This window comes from Chenopodium album, chromosome 14 (genome assembly GCF_948465745.1).
Source record: "Chenopodium album chromosome 14, dcCheAlbu1.1, whole genome shotgun sequence".
NCBI lineage: Eukaryota > Viridiplantae > Streptophyta > Magnoliopsida > Caryophyllales > Amaranthaceae > Chenopodium > Chenopodium album.
This window is the reverse complement of record NC_137847.1, coordinates 49,113,026-49,133,530: the sequence shown is the minus strand read 5'-3', so window position 1 is coordinate 49,133,530 and position 20,505 is coordinate 49,113,026. Positions and strand designations below refer to the sequence as shown.

The 20,505-nt window shown below is 35.5% G+C and overlaps 1 protein-coding gene across 1 annotated transcript; it reads left to right on the top strand.

Annotated features, from left to right (window-relative positions):
* The first annotated feature begins 360 nt into the window (after nucleotides 1-360).
* Nucleotides 361-20,167, top strand: LOC145577413 (mediator of RNA polymerase II transcription subunit 16-like). Its single transcript, XM_081634834.1, has 17 exons — nucleotides 361-722; nucleotides 1,807-1,875; nucleotides 4,016-4,104; nucleotides 5,203-5,315; nucleotides 5,533-5,634; nucleotides 7,035-7,125; nucleotides 8,049-8,642; nucleotides 9,940-10,555; nucleotides 10,900-10,979; nucleotides 11,192-11,274; nucleotides 13,734-13,970; nucleotides 14,891-15,062; nucleotides 15,543-16,051; nucleotides 16,414-16,590; nucleotides 17,506-17,880; nucleotides 18,940-19,100; nucleotides 19,457-20,167. Exons 1-16 carry the CDS (start codon nucleotides 457-459, stop codon nucleotides 19,084-19,086), a joined length of 3,720 nt encoding a protein of 1,239 aa, XP_081490960.1. The 5' UTR covers nucleotides 361-456; the 3' UTR covers nucleotides 19,087-19,100; nucleotides 19,457-20,167.
* Nucleotides 20,168-20,505: the final 338 nt, after the last annotated feature.

The window sequence follows — 20,505 nt, the reverse complement described above, 5'->3', positions numbered from 1 at the left end:
GGCTCTCTAAACACCAAAAAAAATCGCTCAATTTTTTTTTTTTTTTTTTTTTAAAAACGATCAATTTCTGATTGACTGCAAAACAGCAAACAATCTCCAATTCATTTGGCCAAAAAAAAAAAAAAAAACACGAATACTCCAAAAAAATAATAAAAACACCTAGAATATCATTTTCCCCTCTTTGTCTCCTTCTCCAAGAACCCTAATTTCAGCTGATCTGATCTCAGCAAAAAAATCCAATTTTCCCCAAATCAATTGAATTCAATCCAAAATCTGAAAATCACATTCACCCCACTCACTCTTTCTCTCTCCTCCTACAGTCATTGCTGTCGCCCTCAATCGCGACTTTCTTCCACCACTACCCACAATTCTTCCCCCCTTTTTCCCCCACTTTTCTCTCTCTCTCCCCTTTTCTTTTTCCATATAAATTTAGGGCATCTTTTAGTGTTCCAAGAGATGACTTCTTCTTCTTCTATTAATAATCACACTAACCCTGAACCTGGTTCTTCTACCCCACCTCCTCAACCTGCTTCTGAAGTTGTTGCTGTTGATTCTGAGAAATTTGAAGCTGAAGAAGAAGCTTTCATGGAGAAATCTGATGATCCAATGGATGATGATTCTGTTAATAGTCATCCTGCTACTGTTTTTTCTATCAAATTGAACCAACCTCGCTCCAATTTGCTTCATAAAATGAGTGTTCCTGATCTTTGTCGCAATTTTAGGTGTTTCCCTCTTTTTCACTCTACTTCAGTTGCATCAATTTTTAATTTGATTGACCTCATTTTTGGAATCTACTTCTTAAAATTTGAAATGGGTTTATTTTTTTTGGGGTTTATGCTCTATAATTTTGTTTTTGAGTTAATTTATTTGGGTGTGATTTCTTAATGATTGATGATTTTAGGTGTTGCCCTTTGTTTAATTTGCCTCATTTGTATTAGTTTTAGCATTTACTTGTTGAAGTATGAAATGGGTTTTTATCTATATATATTTTTAAAGTACTCTATAATCTAGTTTTCAAGGGAGTTTATTTTGGTGTGATTGATAATAATGCAAAAGTAGATGTTTCTGGTTGTTTGTTTGAGGAAGATGATGTATAATACTTGTATTAGTGAGATAATTAGGAAGTTAAAGAATATTATAGGGTGGCTTTGATGAAGAGTTAGTTAACAGTTTGTTTACCGAGGCAGCTTCTCATGGTGTATAAGGGTCTTTACAATTTCTTGGAATTTTGGAAATATACTTGGTGAGTGGGTGGGGCACTAGAAAATATCAATTGAGTAGCTTATGGAACCAAATTGCTGGTTGCCATGGATGGGATTGGGTCTAAATTTCTATACTTCGCAGATAGGGTAAACACATGTAATCTAGATGGATTATCGTATTAAACAACATGCAGTTGCTGATTACTGAAAACGGTCCTGTTCCTATTTCAGTTATAAATGTGGAACTTCATGTGATTATAATTGATCATCTTGTTAAAGATTAAAGGCTTTTAAATTTTGTGCTAGATATATTTGGCAACTTTTTTCATTGTGATCTTCCCTTTTGTTGGTGTTCTAGGCTGTTGAGGAAGGTTGGTAATTAATAATGAACTTCAAGAGTAGTAATAATGATATGGACTTAATATCTAGCCGACACTGTCAAATAGCTCTATGCCCTGTAATTTTTCATTATTTTTATCCCATTAAAATTTATAATCGACAAGTCTGTTTTTGATTTGTTGTTTGTTTGGCAAATTAGGTCTTTGCTTTATGGACTTGTCTCTTTCAATACTTACCCAGACTATGTTGTTTTCTGCTCTTAAAGTGCTGTTGCCTGGTGTGGGAAGCTGAATGCAGTAGCATGTGCTTCAGAAACTTGTGCTAGAATTCCAAGGTTAGCTAACTTAGCTTATTGTTAAATTCTTTATTTTGGCTCTTTTTTATAGTTTATCACCATAAGCTGTATAAGCTGTTTTTCTGACAGTCAAATTAGTGGAGTGTTCTCTACCGGTCACTTTATGTTGAGATGGTCAACTATTTCCTCATATTTGAAAATGAAGATAATGAGATGGAAAAAAACATTTATCTAGTTAATTATCATGTTGATTATTGTCAATAAGATTCACAACACATTGAAATGACATATTTTCACCTTTATTGAATAAGATTCCCGCACATAGTTTTCTTATTCATAACTGCAAACTGAATAGATGTAAGAATTGAGGTTAAATACTTACTGGTTTTATTATAGTTGATGAAATAAAGGTATCCTTACCCCTTGTTGTGGAAAAACCCAGTGTTTATTTTTTAAAAGGAGGAAGGAGTGTTGTTTTTTTTTTTTTTTTTTTTGAAACAATTCCCAAAGGGCTAAAATTAATAACATAAATCGGACATCGCAAGTTCAACAAACTGAGAGGGGCATGATAATTGTTAATTTTTTGGTATGGCATTCTTTGACCCTGTGAGTCTTCATGTCATCCTTCTTTTCTTTCTTCTTAGAATATTATTCTTAGTATAAGTGCTACAAAATTTCTTTTGCACCTTCATTTTGCACTTTGCCTTTGAACAAGGAGGAAGAGTTGATTTCCTAAATCAATTCTGGCTTGACCCTTTTGATCTTCATTTTGCCTTCTTTCCTCTCTTGGAATATTACCTTTTTATATAGATGCTACCAATTTTCTTTCACATTTTTTTTTCCCACTGTCTTTGAAAGTGCTATTTATGGAAATTGTCTTCTTACACAAGAAGGCCTGTAATTAATTTTACAGTCATCGGATATGACTGTTTATTTATTAAAAGTGTTGGTGCATCAGCTATGCACTCTGTCATACCCTGTGTTGTCATACCCTGTGTTAATATCATCTATTTTACTAAGGTTACTGCCTGGATCATGGATTTTCATGTAATGAAAATTTGCAGTGACATGTCTGTGCTTGTCCCACAGTAAATTGTTTCAGGGACTTGGTCAATTGTTTTACTCTACCAGAAGTCAATTAGAATCAAATCTGCAAAGTAAAGAAGAGAATGATGCTGTAGTGCATCCTGTTGCATTATGCTGGAAAATTTAAGCCACATCAAGTTATTTTTTGTTTGTGCTATGCAGTTATTTAACTGGGGTTCTTTTTCTGGCAGTTTAAATGCCATAGCAGAGAAAAAAAAGAAAGAAGAGTATTTTAATGTTATTGGATTACCTTATCTTCAATAAAATTTGTGACTTTAAAAGATATATACTCCCTCCATCCCATTTTGTTTTTCCCATTTTCCATTTTGGGCGTCTCAAAATAATCTTCCCATTTCCCTTTTCCCATTTTTGGATTCTATGAAAAGACCAAACTACCTTCATTTTTTTTGGTTTTTATTCACTCTACATATTTGTGCCTCCATTCATGTGCATGTACTTTTTTTTTTTTCTTTTTCATGTACTTATTATTTGTGCCTCACTCACATTTTTTGTACTTCTCTCTTTTTAATGTACTTCTGTACTTCCTCCTCCCATTTCTTAATTCCCGTTGAATATGGCAAATGGGAAAAACAATATGGGGCAGAGGGAGTAGAAAAGAAAATGAGGAGGGGGGTGGGTGGGTACAAGGTAGGAAGGGGATGTATTGAAGGGGAAAGATGGATCCACCTGAAATTCATGGAATGATCTGCTGTATGTTGTGCAGATGTTGGGTCTCTGAATCTGGACCAGATGTAAGATTGTTGTTTGATTAGTGAAGGTCCGTGATTAACATAAAGAATATAAGATGGCTACTTTTATTCTGGCATTATTGACTTTCCTTGGGCCTCCTAGTTCACATACAGGAAATTGCCAAACCAGATTTATCACTGATCGGTGGATTGTAAATATGGGACAATTTCTTATATACTTCACTGTTGTTTTTTATTTATTTTTATTAAGTGGTCTGAGAATTTTTTGGTTAGTGCCTTGGCAGCCTAGGATCTGTTTTGAGTAATAATTTGAGCATTTTTGATTAATTTAAATCTGATTAGAAATGTTGCCCTGATGCTTCTGATCTACTTTAACGTTGTAGCTCCAGTGCCAATCCGCCTTTTTGGATCCCTATACACATAGTTATTCCAGAGCGACCCACTGAGAGTGCTGTATTCAATGTCATAGCAGGTATTATTACTGAGCTGCTGATTAAATTACTTTGATTGATTTTAGGTTTACTTTTGTTCAAATTGATTTCTGGTGGATGAATAGATTAGATCAGAGATGTAGTTTGCTCATGTATTTTTTTTTCTTAATTTTGTAAATGTCATTCTGATTCCTTGACATTCTTCCTGTATTAGTATTGCTACTTTGAGATTTTCATTTTGCCCTATAAGTTGTGCAGAACTTGTCATTTGCTCCCTAACAATTAACAAAGGTTAAGTCATGCTATTTTCTAGTTCATTTTAGGTCTAATTGATAATGTTTAGACTCTAGATGAAACTACTCTTTAGTGATTAGTGACTTGATTCAAGTGGTCTAATTGACAATGTTTATAGCCTGAACAATATTTTCCGATATTTACTTATTACAAGAATATTTCAATTGATTTTGATAATCTATAAACACAGACAAACAAGTTATGTATTATTTTGAGAGCAAACGGTCTTTTTGTCCTTTCATTATCCTTAAAGACAAAAATAAACCGGATTAACGTGACTTTGTGTTGTTAGTGTGTGTGTGTGTGTGTGTTGGGGGGGGGGGAGCTTAATTATTAGAAGTTCTGCAAATTAGTAAAACGTCTTTTTTCATCCGGACCCCTTGACAATTGGCCTAGTTTCATCTCAGTGCCCAATGATTTGAATAATATTAATAAATGTCTTTTTTTTTTTTTTATCCTGACCCCTTGACATTTGGCCTAGTTTCATCCCAATGCCCAAAGATTTGAAGAGTGTCATCTCATAAAATCTGCAGAGCTTCTATTGATTAACCCCCAAATTCTGAGAAGTTCTGCAAAGTAATAAAATGTCTTTTCTCATCCTGACCCCTTGACGAGTGAGAAAAGGAACTTTAGCCTTACCTTGGTGGAAAATATAAGCAAACCACAAAAAACGTGCCAAATGAATCTTTCATTCCCCCACTCTTTTTCACCTTTTTAAACACATTTTTTCTATGAAACTGAATCATTTCAAACATGGTCCTAATCATTAGATGGTATTACTTTTTCTTTGAAGTCATGTTAAATTGCGATGGTTTGGTATAACATGTTTTGGACATCATATGCAGATTGCCCCCGCGATTCAGTTCAGTTTATTGAATGGTCTCCGCCTTCTTGTCCGCGGGCATTATTAATCGCAAACTTCTATGGAAGAGTAACAATTTGGTCTCAGCCAACACAGGTTAGATTACCCATTGAATCCTTGGGAGTAATTTGTTGTTTTTTTTTTTTTCTTTTCATTGTCTGCTTATTTACTTTCTCAAACTTCTTATATTAAGTCCTCTTCTTATAAAAAATGTGTATTTGTTATGTATATGGTGATTCTATTGAATTCCATTATTATGCTTTCTTTTTGGGCTTTCAAGTGCTTTAAGAGACCCTAATAAAATTCTAATCAGGGGCCAGCTAACCTAGTGCGAGATGCTAGTTCCTGGCAGCGTGAACATGAATGGAGGCAAGATATTGCAGTTGTAACAAAGTGGCTCTCTGGCGTTTCTCCGGTAATTAATCTTCCTATGTGTTTAATAGTCATTGTATGGTTAATACTTTTGCTTTGTGATGTTCCTGATGCACTACATGTAATCCTTTTATAGAGTGAAACCAGAGAGTTTCAACTACTGGGAAAAAAGAGCAATTACTGTACCCAATAAATGGGAAATGTTGGGTCTTAAACAAGAGTTCTTGGCCTTGAAGGGTTTTAACAGTTGCTGGATAGTGACACCCCATTGATGATTTCCATGCAAATTACCATTACCTTTTCCGGAGATTTGAATGATATCAATCACCTTTTCTTTCCATCGGCAATTGCCAGAAAGGCCATTGGCCATATACATCGTTAGAATTTTCTAATATACATGTGGTTTTTGCGTAATTGCTAGATTTGAGTGTTTGATGTCTTGAATCATTTTCCAAATTTGGCTTAATAAACTCATTGCTTTCTAACTACTGCTAGAATGCCAATTTGACGAGTTAATAGAAAAATTAGGAAAAAAAGAGATGACTTTAGCTGCGGGGCCATAGTAATTAAGAAAGGAAGATTGAAAAAGGAGGATTCTGTAAAAAGCTGTTAATGTTGAACTGGTGTAAATACTTCATAAGATGCCCTAATGTACCCATGTTGTCTCGGACAAGCTCCTGTACCTGATAACTGCACCCAAATCCATCAGCTAGCATAGGTCTTTAGTTTGTATAAGTGTTCTTCTGTTGGTTGTCAGCTTGTAACATGCTTGCTATATCACTTCAGTTCTTAATTTTCATAACATCAAGCTTACCACTTGCATTGATGCAAGTCTAGTTTCTAGATACTTCTATGCATTTGAGCACAAGTATGATATTGAACAGTTTTTCTCCTGGCAGATTGTCGGTATTTTATAAGTGATGTGTAGGTTTAAAAAATACTCTCTTTCTTGGAGTCTTGGTTTGTTGTTTTTTATTATATCTAAGCTGTTGGTATCTTTGTTCTTTTTATCCTACTTGTCTAGTTATCTTATGCTGCTATAGCAGTAGACTCCTAATATAGTTTAACTTGCTGTTATATGCTTTGAGATGTATGTCATTATGTCAACCCTCAACTTTCAGAGTGGGAATTTCTATTCTCGTCATTTCTGGTATCAGTCCAGTGTCTGTGCAAACGTAATCTTGGTGGTCAATTCTTCTTCTTACACCCCTTTAAAATAAATTTTTTGAAAATATGTTCTGTTTTCCTGTTGTTATCGGGGATAAATACTTTCCCTACTTTCTGGATAATGGATCTTTGGTCATAATGTGTAGTCAACTTTTTGAAGTTCAGATATTTCTTTAACCTATATTTGGTCACATGTGTAGTCAACTGTTTTAAGTTCAGATACTTCTTTAACCTATATTTTGGTCCCTGCGTGACATTTTACTTATCCTTGATCAGTATAGGTGGCTTTCTGCAAAATCCAATAATTCTACAAGCTTGAAGTCAACTTTTGAGGAAAAGTTCCTTCCTCAACTTCCTCAAACTTCAGGTTGGCTGAATATTGCCCGTTACAATTTTTTGCCTGACATTTCTGTTAATTTTTGCGTGGAAACTCTTGTTGGATGTAAGTAACTATGTTCGTAGTTGAGGATATATTGTTCTGTGAGTGGTATGCTATGAATTCATTGTACTTTTCTTCTACAGATAGTTATGTTATTGAAAGGTACAAAAATTAGGCGTTGATCATGATATTGCCTATTATTTTGGCATAGAAAGTTGTTTTGTCTTTGGATACTTCCATTCCATTTAACTTGCACGATTGCACTCTAATTTTTTTTAGTTGTTTATATCATCCCATCTCTGATTAACTAAGTCTGCAGTGATTGTATTATACTAGTATGCGTCCTACTCTGCTTTTGGTTTACCTTTCAGCAATGCGAGTAAAATCATGTTCTCTCTAAAACTAGTCGTGATATTCAATCACAAGTTAGACTTTATTAGCTATAATTAGATACTACTGTAAGTAAATGTGTGTATTTTTATGACGGCTTTTATTTATAAGAATGTCTTTAAATGGCTGGAAAACTGCATATTCAAGGCTGCATCTAGGAAGATTTTTCCCATCTCTCTGGGCCTTATACAGAGCTTGATAACTTTTAGTTTCAACTTTCAAGTCAAGTCTCCAGTTATTGTAGTGCTTGAAGAGATTTGGTTCCTTGAGACATCTGTTCTAGCAGATGTGTCGCGGCTCTGAATAACATTACTTAGGTGAATTAAATAAGTTCCATTACTTGAGTTTTATCCATGGCCTTACTTTTATTGTCTCAGTCTTGTTTAGGGTAGCATCTGGCTTTTTGCCAAGCTGAAGAATTTGGTTGTGTGTATTTTCACTGCTCTTCTGCAGTTTTATTTAGTTAACACACTGTTTTAAATTATTGATATGCATTTTCTCTATTTTGCTTGTCTTCTCAGCTAGGTGGCCGAATATTCTGTGTGTATGTTCTGTATTTTCTTCTGGATCAGTCCAACTTCACTGGTCTCATTGGCCACCTCGAGACGGTGCATCAGCGAAGTGGTTTTGCACCAGCAAAGGGCTCTTGGGGGCTGGTCCCAGCGGGATCATGGCAGCTGATGCAATTGTGACCGACTCAGGAGCTATGCATGTTGCAGGTGTCCCTATAGTAAATCCATCAACAGTAGTTGTCTGGGAGGTCACTCCAGGACCTGGAAATGGATTTGAAGCAACTCCAAAGACTACAATAAGCAATGTAGTCCCTCCTTCTGTCAATCCCCCTAGTTGGTCAGGGTTCGCCCCCCTTGCAGCTTATTTGTTTGACTGGCAAGAATACTTCATATCAGAGGCAAAACAAGGGAAAAAACACTCAGATAAAGATTTTACTGAAAATGTATCATTGTATTGTTCACCAGTCTCAAATTTTTCGGCATATGTGAGTCCAGAGGCTGCATCACAATCAGCTGCAACCACTACATGGGGTTCTGGTGTCACGGCTGTTTCATTTGATCCAACTCGCGGCGGTTCAGTTATTACAGTGGTGATAGTTGAGGGTAATGTACTTCAAACATTTTGTTACATTTGAGAATGCTTCCATGTCTTGTGCTGTTGGATATTCTTGATTTATGTTTGTTTTTCCTAGAGAAAGCGGATTGATCATCATTAGATTTATGCTCTCCTAATTTGAAGAAACATTAGACTTTGTAGTTAGTATATTGTTTATATCATAAGCCATTAGCCTAACGCCCTAAATGTGGTTTTTGCCTACAGAGTGGGGTAGGTCTTAGATGTATATAATCATGCTTCTTGTAATTGCAGACATGCTTCCTATTGACCCTCATGATGATCTTGTCCCAGGAATTGTTGTTTAGCCATAAATGAAGCTGTGCAGTGTTGATCAACATTACCATATACCTATCCCCTCTTGTAATGTTTTACTTGATTCTCTCTTGATTTAGCATTACTTATGTAACGCTGTTGAGATCTTGGGTCTCTGGAGAGAGCTGTTGCATTTGAGTTTTGATATGCTTTGCATGAGTATTCCAAGATGGAACATATAACTAGATCTTAACCATAGTTTTGAAACATGTGACCTCTGATGTAGCTAAAGACCTTTGTTTTCTAGTCTGGAATTATCCTATTCTGTTTGGATGGTAATATGCTTACCAGGCTGACGTAAATTTTTGGTTCATTGTCATTCGAAATTTAGCTGTCATATGTTGTTGCCGTTCTTGGTTTAATAGGCTCGTTGCTTTCGATTGATGGAATATGAGTTTTCCTGGGAGGAAAAAACAGACATTGTTCTTCCATGATATTTAATACACCAAGCAAGGAGCAATACTTTTTGAGTTGATTGGATAACAAATTACAAAGTAATTCCTGGTCGAAGGTTGACATTAATAAAACCTAGGTTGAAAGTTGAACTACCAGCTTGCATGAAATCGGTATGGGATATTAAAGACAAGCAACCCTCCCTGTGGTTCGAGTAGGATCTGGTCATTGGTTGGTTGTCAGTCGTCTGAGAGAAATGCAAGAGTGTGGGAGAGTGAGGCATGAATGAGGGAGAGAGATTTACGACCAGGTTCCTTTAAGTGCTAGATATCGCATTGCTTCTTTTAAGTAAGGTATACTATTGGAAAGAATAACAAGCAATTTATAAACCCAGGCCGATTTGTGTTTTTGTATCCACTTTTTATTTCATACTGCTTGCTAAAGGAACTTGGAATTTTAGGTGTCTTGAGATATACTTGTTAAACATGCTGATTAATTTGATAATGCATTTGTTGCATTGCTTTACATCTTTGCTTCTCATGTAATCTGAGAATGATGTGTTTTATTATTGTTTTGCAGGGCAGTACATGTCTCCATATGACCCAGATGAGGGTCCCTCAATCACAGGATGGAGAGTGCAGCGTTGGGAATCATGTCTTAAACCTGTTGTCCTTCACCAGATATTTGGGAGTCCTTCCAATTTTGGAGGGCAGCCACCCATGCAAACTGTTTGGGATACCAAGGTCAACAAAAGCATCCCACCAACTGATGATTTTAAGTTTCAGCAAGTAGCATCAGCAGGACCAACTTCTGATGTTCAGCTCAAACCTGAGTCTGCTGGTGATAAGGAAAAAAAAGTCACATTTGATCACTTTAATATGCCCAGTGACGTTAGGACACTTGCTCGCATTGTATACGCTGCTCATGGCGGTGAAGTTGCTATTGCTTTTTTACGTGGTGGAATCCATATTTTTTCAGGGCCAAACTTCACACCTGTTGATACATATCAGATTAATGTTGGCTCAGCCATAGCTGCTCCTGCTTTTTCTTCAACAAGCTGCTGCTCAGCTTCTGTATGGCATGACACCAGTAAAGGTTGCACTATGCTGAAGATAATCCGTGTTCTTCCACCTTCTGTTCCCAGTAATCAAGCAAAATCCAGTTCTCCTACCTGGGAACGTGCTATTGCAGAAAGGTAAACTGTAACTATGTATGCAAATTTTTTTATTTTTATTTTTTTTGGTGGGAATCAGTCTTTCCCGCTCTCCACCCTCTTTCTCTTTATGATTATCCCAAAACACCTTGTCTTATCTAGAGACGAATGCCAAAAGAGCCTGTAGGTTCTGGAAGTACCCCTTTTTTCCTAAATTGCTAACAAAAGTTGATGCAAGAAAGCATCCTTAAGATACTAAAATTAGGGCAAAGGGGGTAATGTTTATGAAGCACTACAATTTTGAATTTTCAGTCTCGCAGGTCTGTCTTTTGAAGTTTCTCATTCTGGTTACTATAGTGTTTTCTGATATTTGTGTTCATGAGCAGGTTTTGGTGGAGTCTTTTGGTCGGAGTTGATTGGTGGGATGCTGTTGGGTGTACACAAAGTGCTGCGGAAGATGGAATTGGTATGGGAGTTTACTTTTCCTGAAAATACCCGGAAACAAAAAAAATCCCTAAAACTATTTTCTATAATTATTCATTTAGATCATAGAAGGGGAAAGGAAGAAGTAGAACATTAACTTGTCTGATATTATATTCAAATTCTTTGATTGCATGTTCTTCTAATGGTTCTGTTTATGTTTTATCTGAAGTTCTTTTGCTTGCTTTCCATTTTCAGTTTCCTTGAACAGTGTTATTGCTGTTTTGGATGCTGACTTCCATTCCTTGCCCTCTACTCAGCACAGACTGCAATATGGACCTGTATGTTATTCCTTTTTTTTTTTTCTAAACCATAATACCTTCCATTCTGTTGATAATTTCTTGTCTGTACTGTTCATAGTTTGGGAGCGTTGGAATAGTCTAGCTTGTCTGTTCTGTGTATGCTATATTGACGATTGCAGCTGTTGCAAGATGTACAAGTCCAGTGCATATTATTGTCAATTCTGAATGGGTCCCTTTTTCACAAGTTTTTGTTGTAGCTAGGTATATATTACCCAACATGGTCATATTTAATCAATTGATTTTGGTAATTTTATAATGTTCAGCATTCTAGCTCTTCTGTTATGTGTGGCTATTTGGTGATTGCTGCTGTTGCTTTATGTACGGGTCCATTGCTCTTTGTATAGTCCTGTCATTTCTCTTTTTGTTTAGGGGCCGTTTGGTTCGCTAGGGGAAAGGGAATGACATAAAGAAAGCGAAAGAGGGAGAAAGGAAAGCAAAAGCCTCATTTATCTTAAATTGTTTATTTTGAAAAAAAGAAAGGGAAACATAAAATACTACTACCACCCTTCCATGGTTCCATCTACAACAACCACCACCACTACTACTCCCCTTCACCACCATATCACTCCACTATACCACTGCCGCTCCTCCCCCCTTATGCCCCTCCTCCCTTATGCCAAATGTATCTAGGTTTTGTTCACGTGGTCTTTTGGTTGGGGATTGTAAAAGAGGAGAAGGATTTAGAGTAAATTAATCAATTAACTATTACTAAAACAAGCCAACGCTGACATCATTCACCCCTAAACTAGACACGTGACATGCTCTTATAAAAAAAATTCCCTCCAATTTTATCTATTATGTCAGCACTTTATTTTATTTTATTTTATTTGTTTTTGTTGATCAACTTTAATATTTCAATTAGCTCTCCTATTTTATAGGTGCAGATAACAATGGCATGCTATCTGTTACGGAGTAGATAATAAAGTCATTGCTGACATCATAAACAATTTACTCTGTATGACATTGTCCTTATTAGTTTTTTTCCTCTCAAGTCTAAGACGAAATAAAAAATTCTTTTAAAAAATGAATGATATTATAACTACATATTTTCCAAATAATGAGTATTGACTATTTTTTACTCCCTCCGTCCCCAAAACTTCGGCCCTTTTGGCCTAAATTTAGTCCCAAAATGATTGACCCATTTGCATTAAAATACCCACCAATTTACAACAATATTTGTGCAAAATTGGCTTCCCCATATAAAATTTTATTTTTTCATGTATTTTTAATACTTTATCTCTCTACTTTTTTACAAACCTCATGTAAATTTATCTTTCCAATATATTTTTATTTCTTTTTATTTAAGTTTCTTGATAACCGCGAAATTAACCCAAAAGGGTCAAAGTTTTGGGGACGGAGGGAGTAATAAAAAAAAAAATTAATTCAAATCATTCGATGCATGGGTTAAACACAGTCATATATATATATATATATATACTAGTTTTGTGCCCGTGCGATGCCCGGATTGTTTATTTAATTTTAAGATAAAACTTTTTATGTTATTTCAATTTTCTATTTATGGATTAATAATCACCTAGACAATCAACTTGTATATATATATATATATATATATATATATATATATATGTATACTACCTCTCATAAAGATATGGGTGGTTTTAAGAAAGAGTTCGGGCTATCTGATAGTTCTTGAAAGTGACGCAAGTAACATGGTCAAAGTAATTAGAAGAAATTAGTTTGGATTTACACCTAATTTCACTTTAATGGATGAAATTTCTAGGATATATAAGTTGTGATTTTAATAATATGGTTGTCTATAACCATATTTTCACAACTTTAGAAAACCGTGATAACAACTAAAAAGTACTGTTGTCTAAAGTTGTGAAATCTTTTAATTTTCTCTTGGTTGTATGTTAAGACTTAAGATACCGGTTACATACTTATAATAGCATATCTCTTTGATTAAAATTGTACCTCTATATAGTCCGACCCTTTAGATTCACCACTTTTACATTCTACGTATAAAATATTGGTATTTTATTGAAGATAAAATTCTAAACCAAAAGTCTTATCTTTAAACTCTATCCAAATCTTATTGAAAATAAAATTCTAAAATAATTTTTTTATCCTACCAAATGTATGTAAGTTTATCTAATTTTTGTATCCTATTCTACAAAAAAATATAGTCAAATAAATCCTATGTGTCTTACTATATCCAATTGTCGCCTATGTGGCATGACACTTGGTGAACAAATAGAAACGCCAGGTGTCACTATCTCGTGGTCTGGCTAAAGGTCTAGCTTTATATATTAGTTATATGATATAGAGCTGTCAAATAGGGGGTTTGGGTTGGTTTATCAGGTCAATTAGCTGGTTAGTCATGCTGGTCATCTCAGCTAGGCTAGTTTTGGTCTCTTCTAATATTTCTAATAATCTCTTGTGGGATGGTAAATTTAATTTGTACTATTGTAATGCAGAGTCTTGACAGGATAAAATGCAGGCTGCTGGAAGGTACAAACGCTCAAGAAGTCAGAGCTATGGTTCTTGATATGCAAGCAAGATTGTTATTAGATATGCTTGGGAAGGGAATTGAATCAGCATTGATAAATCCGTCAGCTTTAGTTTCTGAGCCTTGGCAGGCTTCTGGCGAGATGTTGAATTCAATTGACTCTGAATCCATGGCTGTTGATCCAGCGCTGCATTTAAGTGTTCAGGTCTTAATCTTGTGCTAGCCATTAATATTTAATCTAAAAATTTTGTTTACCTCCAAGATTAGCAATTCCTAGTTGCTAAATTCATGATAATTTGATAATATGGTGAAGTAAAATGGTATTTCCAAACTTTAAAGGCTCCCAAATTACTCTGCCTCTCAAAAGTTTAGAGCTTCTGGTACCTGAGCTTTTATAAGGAAGTGAATAGCAAGGCCTCACGAAGAATATGTTCATAGTTCCATAATTAGATTAAAAGCTCAAGGACTTGATTGATTATTAATGCTCAATGATACCAATCTCCTCAGAAAAATTCGGATCAAATGTTATGTTACCGAAGCAGAAACAGTGACATAAACATGATCTTGGGCATGTGATCTGTTTTTAATTTGTACTAGAATGCACATGTGCTAATGCATGGGAAAATATCAAACTTGCAAAGGAAAACAATATTAGAGATTTTGAGAAGTTGAAAAAGAAACAAGAGAGCACAAAAGTTGAGGATCAAGGGTTTGGAGGGTTGTGATTAAAACTTGGTAAAATGATATTCTTATTTATATATTGGTATGCTTAAGGAGCTTTGTATATTTTTTTCCTTGTGATTTGAAGAGGGGCAGGGCTACCCATTTTTGTTTTGCTCTTGTCAAGTACTGTTAAATTCAATGTTCTGAACAAATCTGGTCCAATAATATTTGTGATTGCACTTCAGATTTATTCTAATTGATGAAGAATTAATATAATTTTAACAAACATGAGAAGTTTCCAAGTGTGGCTTCTAGGCTGTTGAAAAAAAAAATGATTCCTGATAAAGCAATGCAATTGATCCCATTTCTTTCTTTCATTCAGCTTATGACCATCAATATTTGAAAAATGCTCTGGTATATTTCTCAATTACCATGAACCTAATTGTGAACATATTAATACAGGCCTATGTTGACGCTGTTCTAGATCTTGCTTCACATTTTATCACACGTCTACGCCGTTATGCAAGCTTTTGTCGCACATTAGCGAATCATGCTGTTCAAGCAGGAACCGGTGGGAACCGGAATATGGTGGCTAGTCCTACACAGAGTTCTTCATCTCCTGCTCCAAGTCAGGGTGAGTGGTTGGAATTCTTCTTCAATGTGCTACCCTTCTAGCCCAATATACAAGTCTCATTTTTAAAATCAAGTTTAAGGTTGCTTTTCGCTAGGAGATCTTGAAAGTATCTCCTGTGGTCATGGAGAATTTTGACTGTAAAAGGTTGCCTTGACTGCTTTCTGGTACTGTATTAATCTTGCATTTCTTGTTTCCTTTAAAATATTGGAATCAAAGATGGATATTAGTATGTGAAGACTGAATATGTATTAACTTTTTTTTTTTTAACTCCATTCTTCCAAATTGTGGTTTCTGTTGACCAAACTTTAACTTTTATTGCTTGGAGGGTGATGGGACTCAAGAATTACAGTTTTTTCACTCTTAAGTCTTAACCCTAAGCATATGTGGACTTACTGCGCTGCTCCTCCCCTATTTTTATTTATTATTTATCTACTTGACTATCCTTGACAGTAGATATATTTGCTGTGCTGCTGCTTTCAGGAGCTCAAACCGGTACAACAAGCTCATCAGGAAACACACAAATGCAGGCTTGGGTCCAAGGTGCTATTGCTAAGATTAGTGGTACACCAGATGGAGTTTCTAGTTCAACTCCTAACCCCTTGAGTGGGCCAACTGCATATGTGCCAATCAGCATAAATACTGGAACATTTCCTGGTACTCCTGCTGTCAGGCTTATAGGCGATTGCCATTTCCTGCATAGACTGTGCCAACTTTTGCTATTCTGCTTTTTTTTCCGACGAACAAATCTGCCCCGCTTCATCCCAAGTTCTCAGAGAATGGCTGATGCAAGTATGCAAAAGACCCAGCCCAATGTTGCAAGCAAGGTAGAAGAGAACCAGACAAAGTCCATGCCAGTATCAAGCAGGTCGGAAGATGCTCAGGGTGCTCGTAGCAATCAGTTAGTTGCTGGTGTCAAAATCGAAGATGGTCCTGCCGGCAGAGTTAGAATGGGGACTGGTAATGCTGGTCAAGGATACACATATGAGGAGGTAATTGCTACTTGAACTTCTAGTATATATGTATATTCTGGCTTAATTATTACACTCAGTTTTTTTACTTGCAACACACCTTTTAGGCACGCAGTTTTAGGAGATGATTAGTGAAGGTAAACGAGTGATTTTATCAAAGTTATTTTAACCAGAGGATTAGATAGGGTTAGGTATCATGTGTAAAAAATATTCTTTATATTTTGTCTGTTTTCATTATATAATCTCGACCTCAAAGCGCGTGCCACAAGGCTTGGTTGCAAGTATACAAAAACAGGGGATGTATGTTTTTTTATACAAAACTTAAATTACTTTACCTGAGATTGTTGGTCTAGCTTTCAAGTTTCAATCTGCTCTTGCTGCAGGTCAAAGTGCTGTTTCTGATACTAATGGATCTCTGTAAGAGAACAGCTGGTCTTGCGCACCCGTTGCCTGTTTCTCAAGTCGGAATGTCCAATATCCAGGTTCGGCTACATTATATTGATGGAAACTATACTGTATTGCCAGAGGTTGTTGAAGCATCACTTGGCCCACATATGCAGGTAGTCATTGTCTTCTCTTAACATTATTGTGACTGTTTTGGATCTTGCAGCACACACTGATAGAGCAATAAGAAGTGTTGACTAAATCAAAATAAATTGCAAATCCCAAGTGCAAATAAACCAATTTTCTTCATTGTCTGTGACATATAATTAAATAAAGAACCTGGGAAACACTTATTATTTCTTGGTGAAATATCCCCTTGTAATTAAGTTGTTTGTATGACGTAAAAGGGTCAAAGGGGGTGTTGTCCTCCAAAATTTTGAAAAATGGTAGCTTTGGGAAGGGATTAAGAGCATATTATGTGGAGACTATTTCTCTTGATGTGTTGATTGTGGTAGAAAGAAATGGAAAGCATATCAGACTAGAAATATGTCAGGATTCTTGTTTTTCTAGCATTGATAACTTCTATCCGCTTTCTTTTTTCCTTTTTTTTTACAAAAAGTTTTGTGCTTTTCTTTGGCTGTTCTTATTGACTTGTTTTCCATTACAATTGTTGGAGGATTTGTAACTTTGAACTTGTAGTTGTTCAAAAAAAAAAAAAAAAAAAATCCTTCTATTTACGTGTGGGGGAACGGTTTTTTTTATTTATTTTTTTTTTTTTTTGGGGGAGGTAGAGGGTGCTTATCATGTAAGGCTTCTAGTGGAAATCTGTCCATAAGCTGGCAATGTTAACGTCTGATTAAGTAATTGACAGTCTGTAATCTGTATGCCAAGGATGAAAATACAGTGAAGATATTGGCTGGCTGAATAAAATGATTGAAGTTTGTGTTTAATGGCCTTCAGCCTGACAAGGAGTACTATTTAATAATGTTGCTGCTCTGTAGTCTGTAACTCTGTATCCTAGATCATGACTTCATGAGCTGTTGCATCCCCATTTCCTTCTTGGTTGCACTCAATTTTGGTACTCTCTGCAGAATATGCCTAGGCCTAGAGGTGCAGATGCTGCTGATTTACTTCTACGTGAGTTGGAACTCCACCCCCCTGCCGAAGAATGGCATCGTCGGAATATGTTTGGGGGTCCATGGTCTGATCTTGATGAAATGGTTTCTGTAGATGACTCTAAGCTAAACACTTCTGTTGATCCACTTGATTCAAGCTCAATGGAGAGTTGTGATGTTTCCTATGGAGTGCAGAGCCTATGGCCAAGGAAACGCAGGCTGTCCGAAAGGGATGCTGCTTTTGGCTTTAACACTTCAGTTGGTCTAGGAGCTTATCTTGGTATTATGGGATCTCGACGAGATGTGGTGACTGCTGTTTGGAAGACTGGTTTGGAGGGTGTTTGGTTCAAGGTAATGCCTTCTTCATTTTTGTTCCTTATGATGTTTCCGGGTATGATCCCAAAGTGAATGATTAAATCATAATCTAGTACTCCTCCCATCCCAAAATAGCTTAAAAACTTTCCTTTTTTACCCATCTTAAATTAGTTTGATCTTTTCCTGAATGGGGGTAACTCTCCTCTTAAATAGCTCTTTTATCTTTTATTTTTTATTTTTTTATTTTTTATTTATTTATTTTTTCACACCATTTTCACATCGAGGGCATGCTTGAATTGGGGGTAATATATTAAGGGGGTAATAAAAGTCAAATTTGATTAAACATAAGGGTTCGTTTGGTTCATGTAGCCGACCCTGCTTATGGGATTAAGGCTTTGATTGATTGATTGATTGATTGATAAGGGTTCGTTTGGTATTGATGTGGTTTTTTTTTTCTTTTTGGTTTTTTGTTTTTAAAATCATATGATCTATGTCATATAAATATATAATGAATAAAAAATTAGTCAAATTTATTAAAATTATGATAATTTTGAAAACTGACAAAAAATAAAAATGGAAACACCTTTTCTTGTTTCTTGTTTTTGGTTTTTTGTTTTAAAAACACAATAAGTGATGCCAAACAAATTCCATAATTAGAGGTGGTGTTGTAGGGGACAAGGTGTTTACAAAAGAAATAAGATAGTTGTGCCATGAGGAAAAGAGAGAGATGAAACCCTCATAATGAGGGTAATAATTAACCACCCTCCCCCTAGTGTAACTATTAACCACAAAATGAGGGTATTAATTCCTCTTTTTTCACCTTATACCACACCATCACTACATAATTTTCCTTACAATTACTCCATCACTATCTCCTCCTTCCCTATATTCATTTTCATTTTGCTTAGTTTGAATTTTATTACCCTAGTAATACATCTCTCTTAATCCAAGCATGGCCTGAATAAAAAAAAAACCTTACTGTCTTAACATAATTGTATATATTTACAATTTATTCGATGATTCTGCATCTCTTCAAGATGCCTACTCTTATGTACAAGTATGCTCTTTCTTCCAACATTTGTTAATTCCTTGCAGTGTATAAGGTGTTTGCGCCAAACCTCGGCTCTTTCCTCATCAGGCTCTACTAATTCATCCAATCAGAATGAACGAGAGACATACTGGATAAGTCGTTGGGCTTATGGTTGCCCAATGTGTGGTGGAGCATGGGTTCGAGTGGTATAAACATTGTTAGTTAGGTAAACCATCGCTGAACTCTTATTAATTAATTAATTAATTATTATTATTATTATTTTTTTTTTTTTTTTTTATTTTTTATTTTTTTTTTGAAATGAACTTGTCTGAATTCATTAGAACTCAAGGTGCATAAATAGTTCTTCATCCTTGTTTCTCGCTTCTTCTGCACCATCCGATTTTGATTGGGAATCATATTTTACAGACATGTTATCTTGTTTATTTTATCATGATTAATGCACCATTAGATGCATGATCTTGGCTCAACAGATTCTGATATCTAATAATTTGTATTAGTTCTTGCACTGTGCTCCCAAAAAAAAAAAAATAATCTAATTTGTGTATTTTGTCTGTGTTCCAGGTTGTACATTCTTTTAGTTACAGTCTGCTGATCAAATCAGCGTTTTCTCTCCGTCAAAGAGGTCATGACAAAGCTTTATTTAGCCGAGAAATATGAAATTCATTCTTCTGATTGAGGATTGCTGGACATAAATATATGCATTGTAATTGTAGTGTTCACACTGGTAGGTGATGAGAGGAAGATGTTTACATTGCCTGCATGCAAATAACCTTTTCGAGCCTTAGTGGTGAAGAAGATTTCAAGGATCTCAACCCTTGTTGAGAACAGAGTAGCAAAGAGAGAGAACAAGTTTCTTCCAAGATCTTTAATCCTGAAATGGTAATGTCGGATGGAAGCTGCTGTCATCATTCTTTGAATATATGTTGGGTTCCTGTCAATGCCTTGGAGACCTGAAATCGAGGTTTCAGTTGATGCGCTACTAATCAGCAGTAAGAATGGGATTAAAAGCTTGATCTCTTTGCAATGGCAGAGCTTATATAAAATGCAATTTTGTACAACTTTTACGTCTCTATTGATATGTACAGTGCGTTGCTAATTTTCTAGTATGTCAAAGAATTTTGGCTGCGTCCAAGTGATGTTCTTCAAATTGGAGTTTGAAATCATAGATGCAGTCGTTTCACTTATACTCCCATTTGTTAACTGTGGATAACAAACTTGAGATTAAAAGTTGCAAAACTTAGATAATGATAAAAACTTGGCAACAACAGAAAGTATTCAATGTTTAAATTTTAGAGGTGTCAAGTCACCCCCGACTCAATCTGAAATCGACCCGAAAAGTATCCGATTCAGATTTCAACTCATGTGGACATGAAAATATGGTATGAATCAACTTTAAAAATTGACTCGATCTGACCTCATCAGATCCAATCTGTACATCTGAATTGACACATCTGTTAAATTTGAAGTAACAAATAGAAGTTCAATAAGCTGACATTTTTTTTTGCTTCGATCATGTGGTACACCCTCAGCAAAATTATACCTAAAATTAACTCATTAAAGTCGTCTGATTCACCTGTCAATTGCTTTTTGTACATTTAACCAATTTGTTT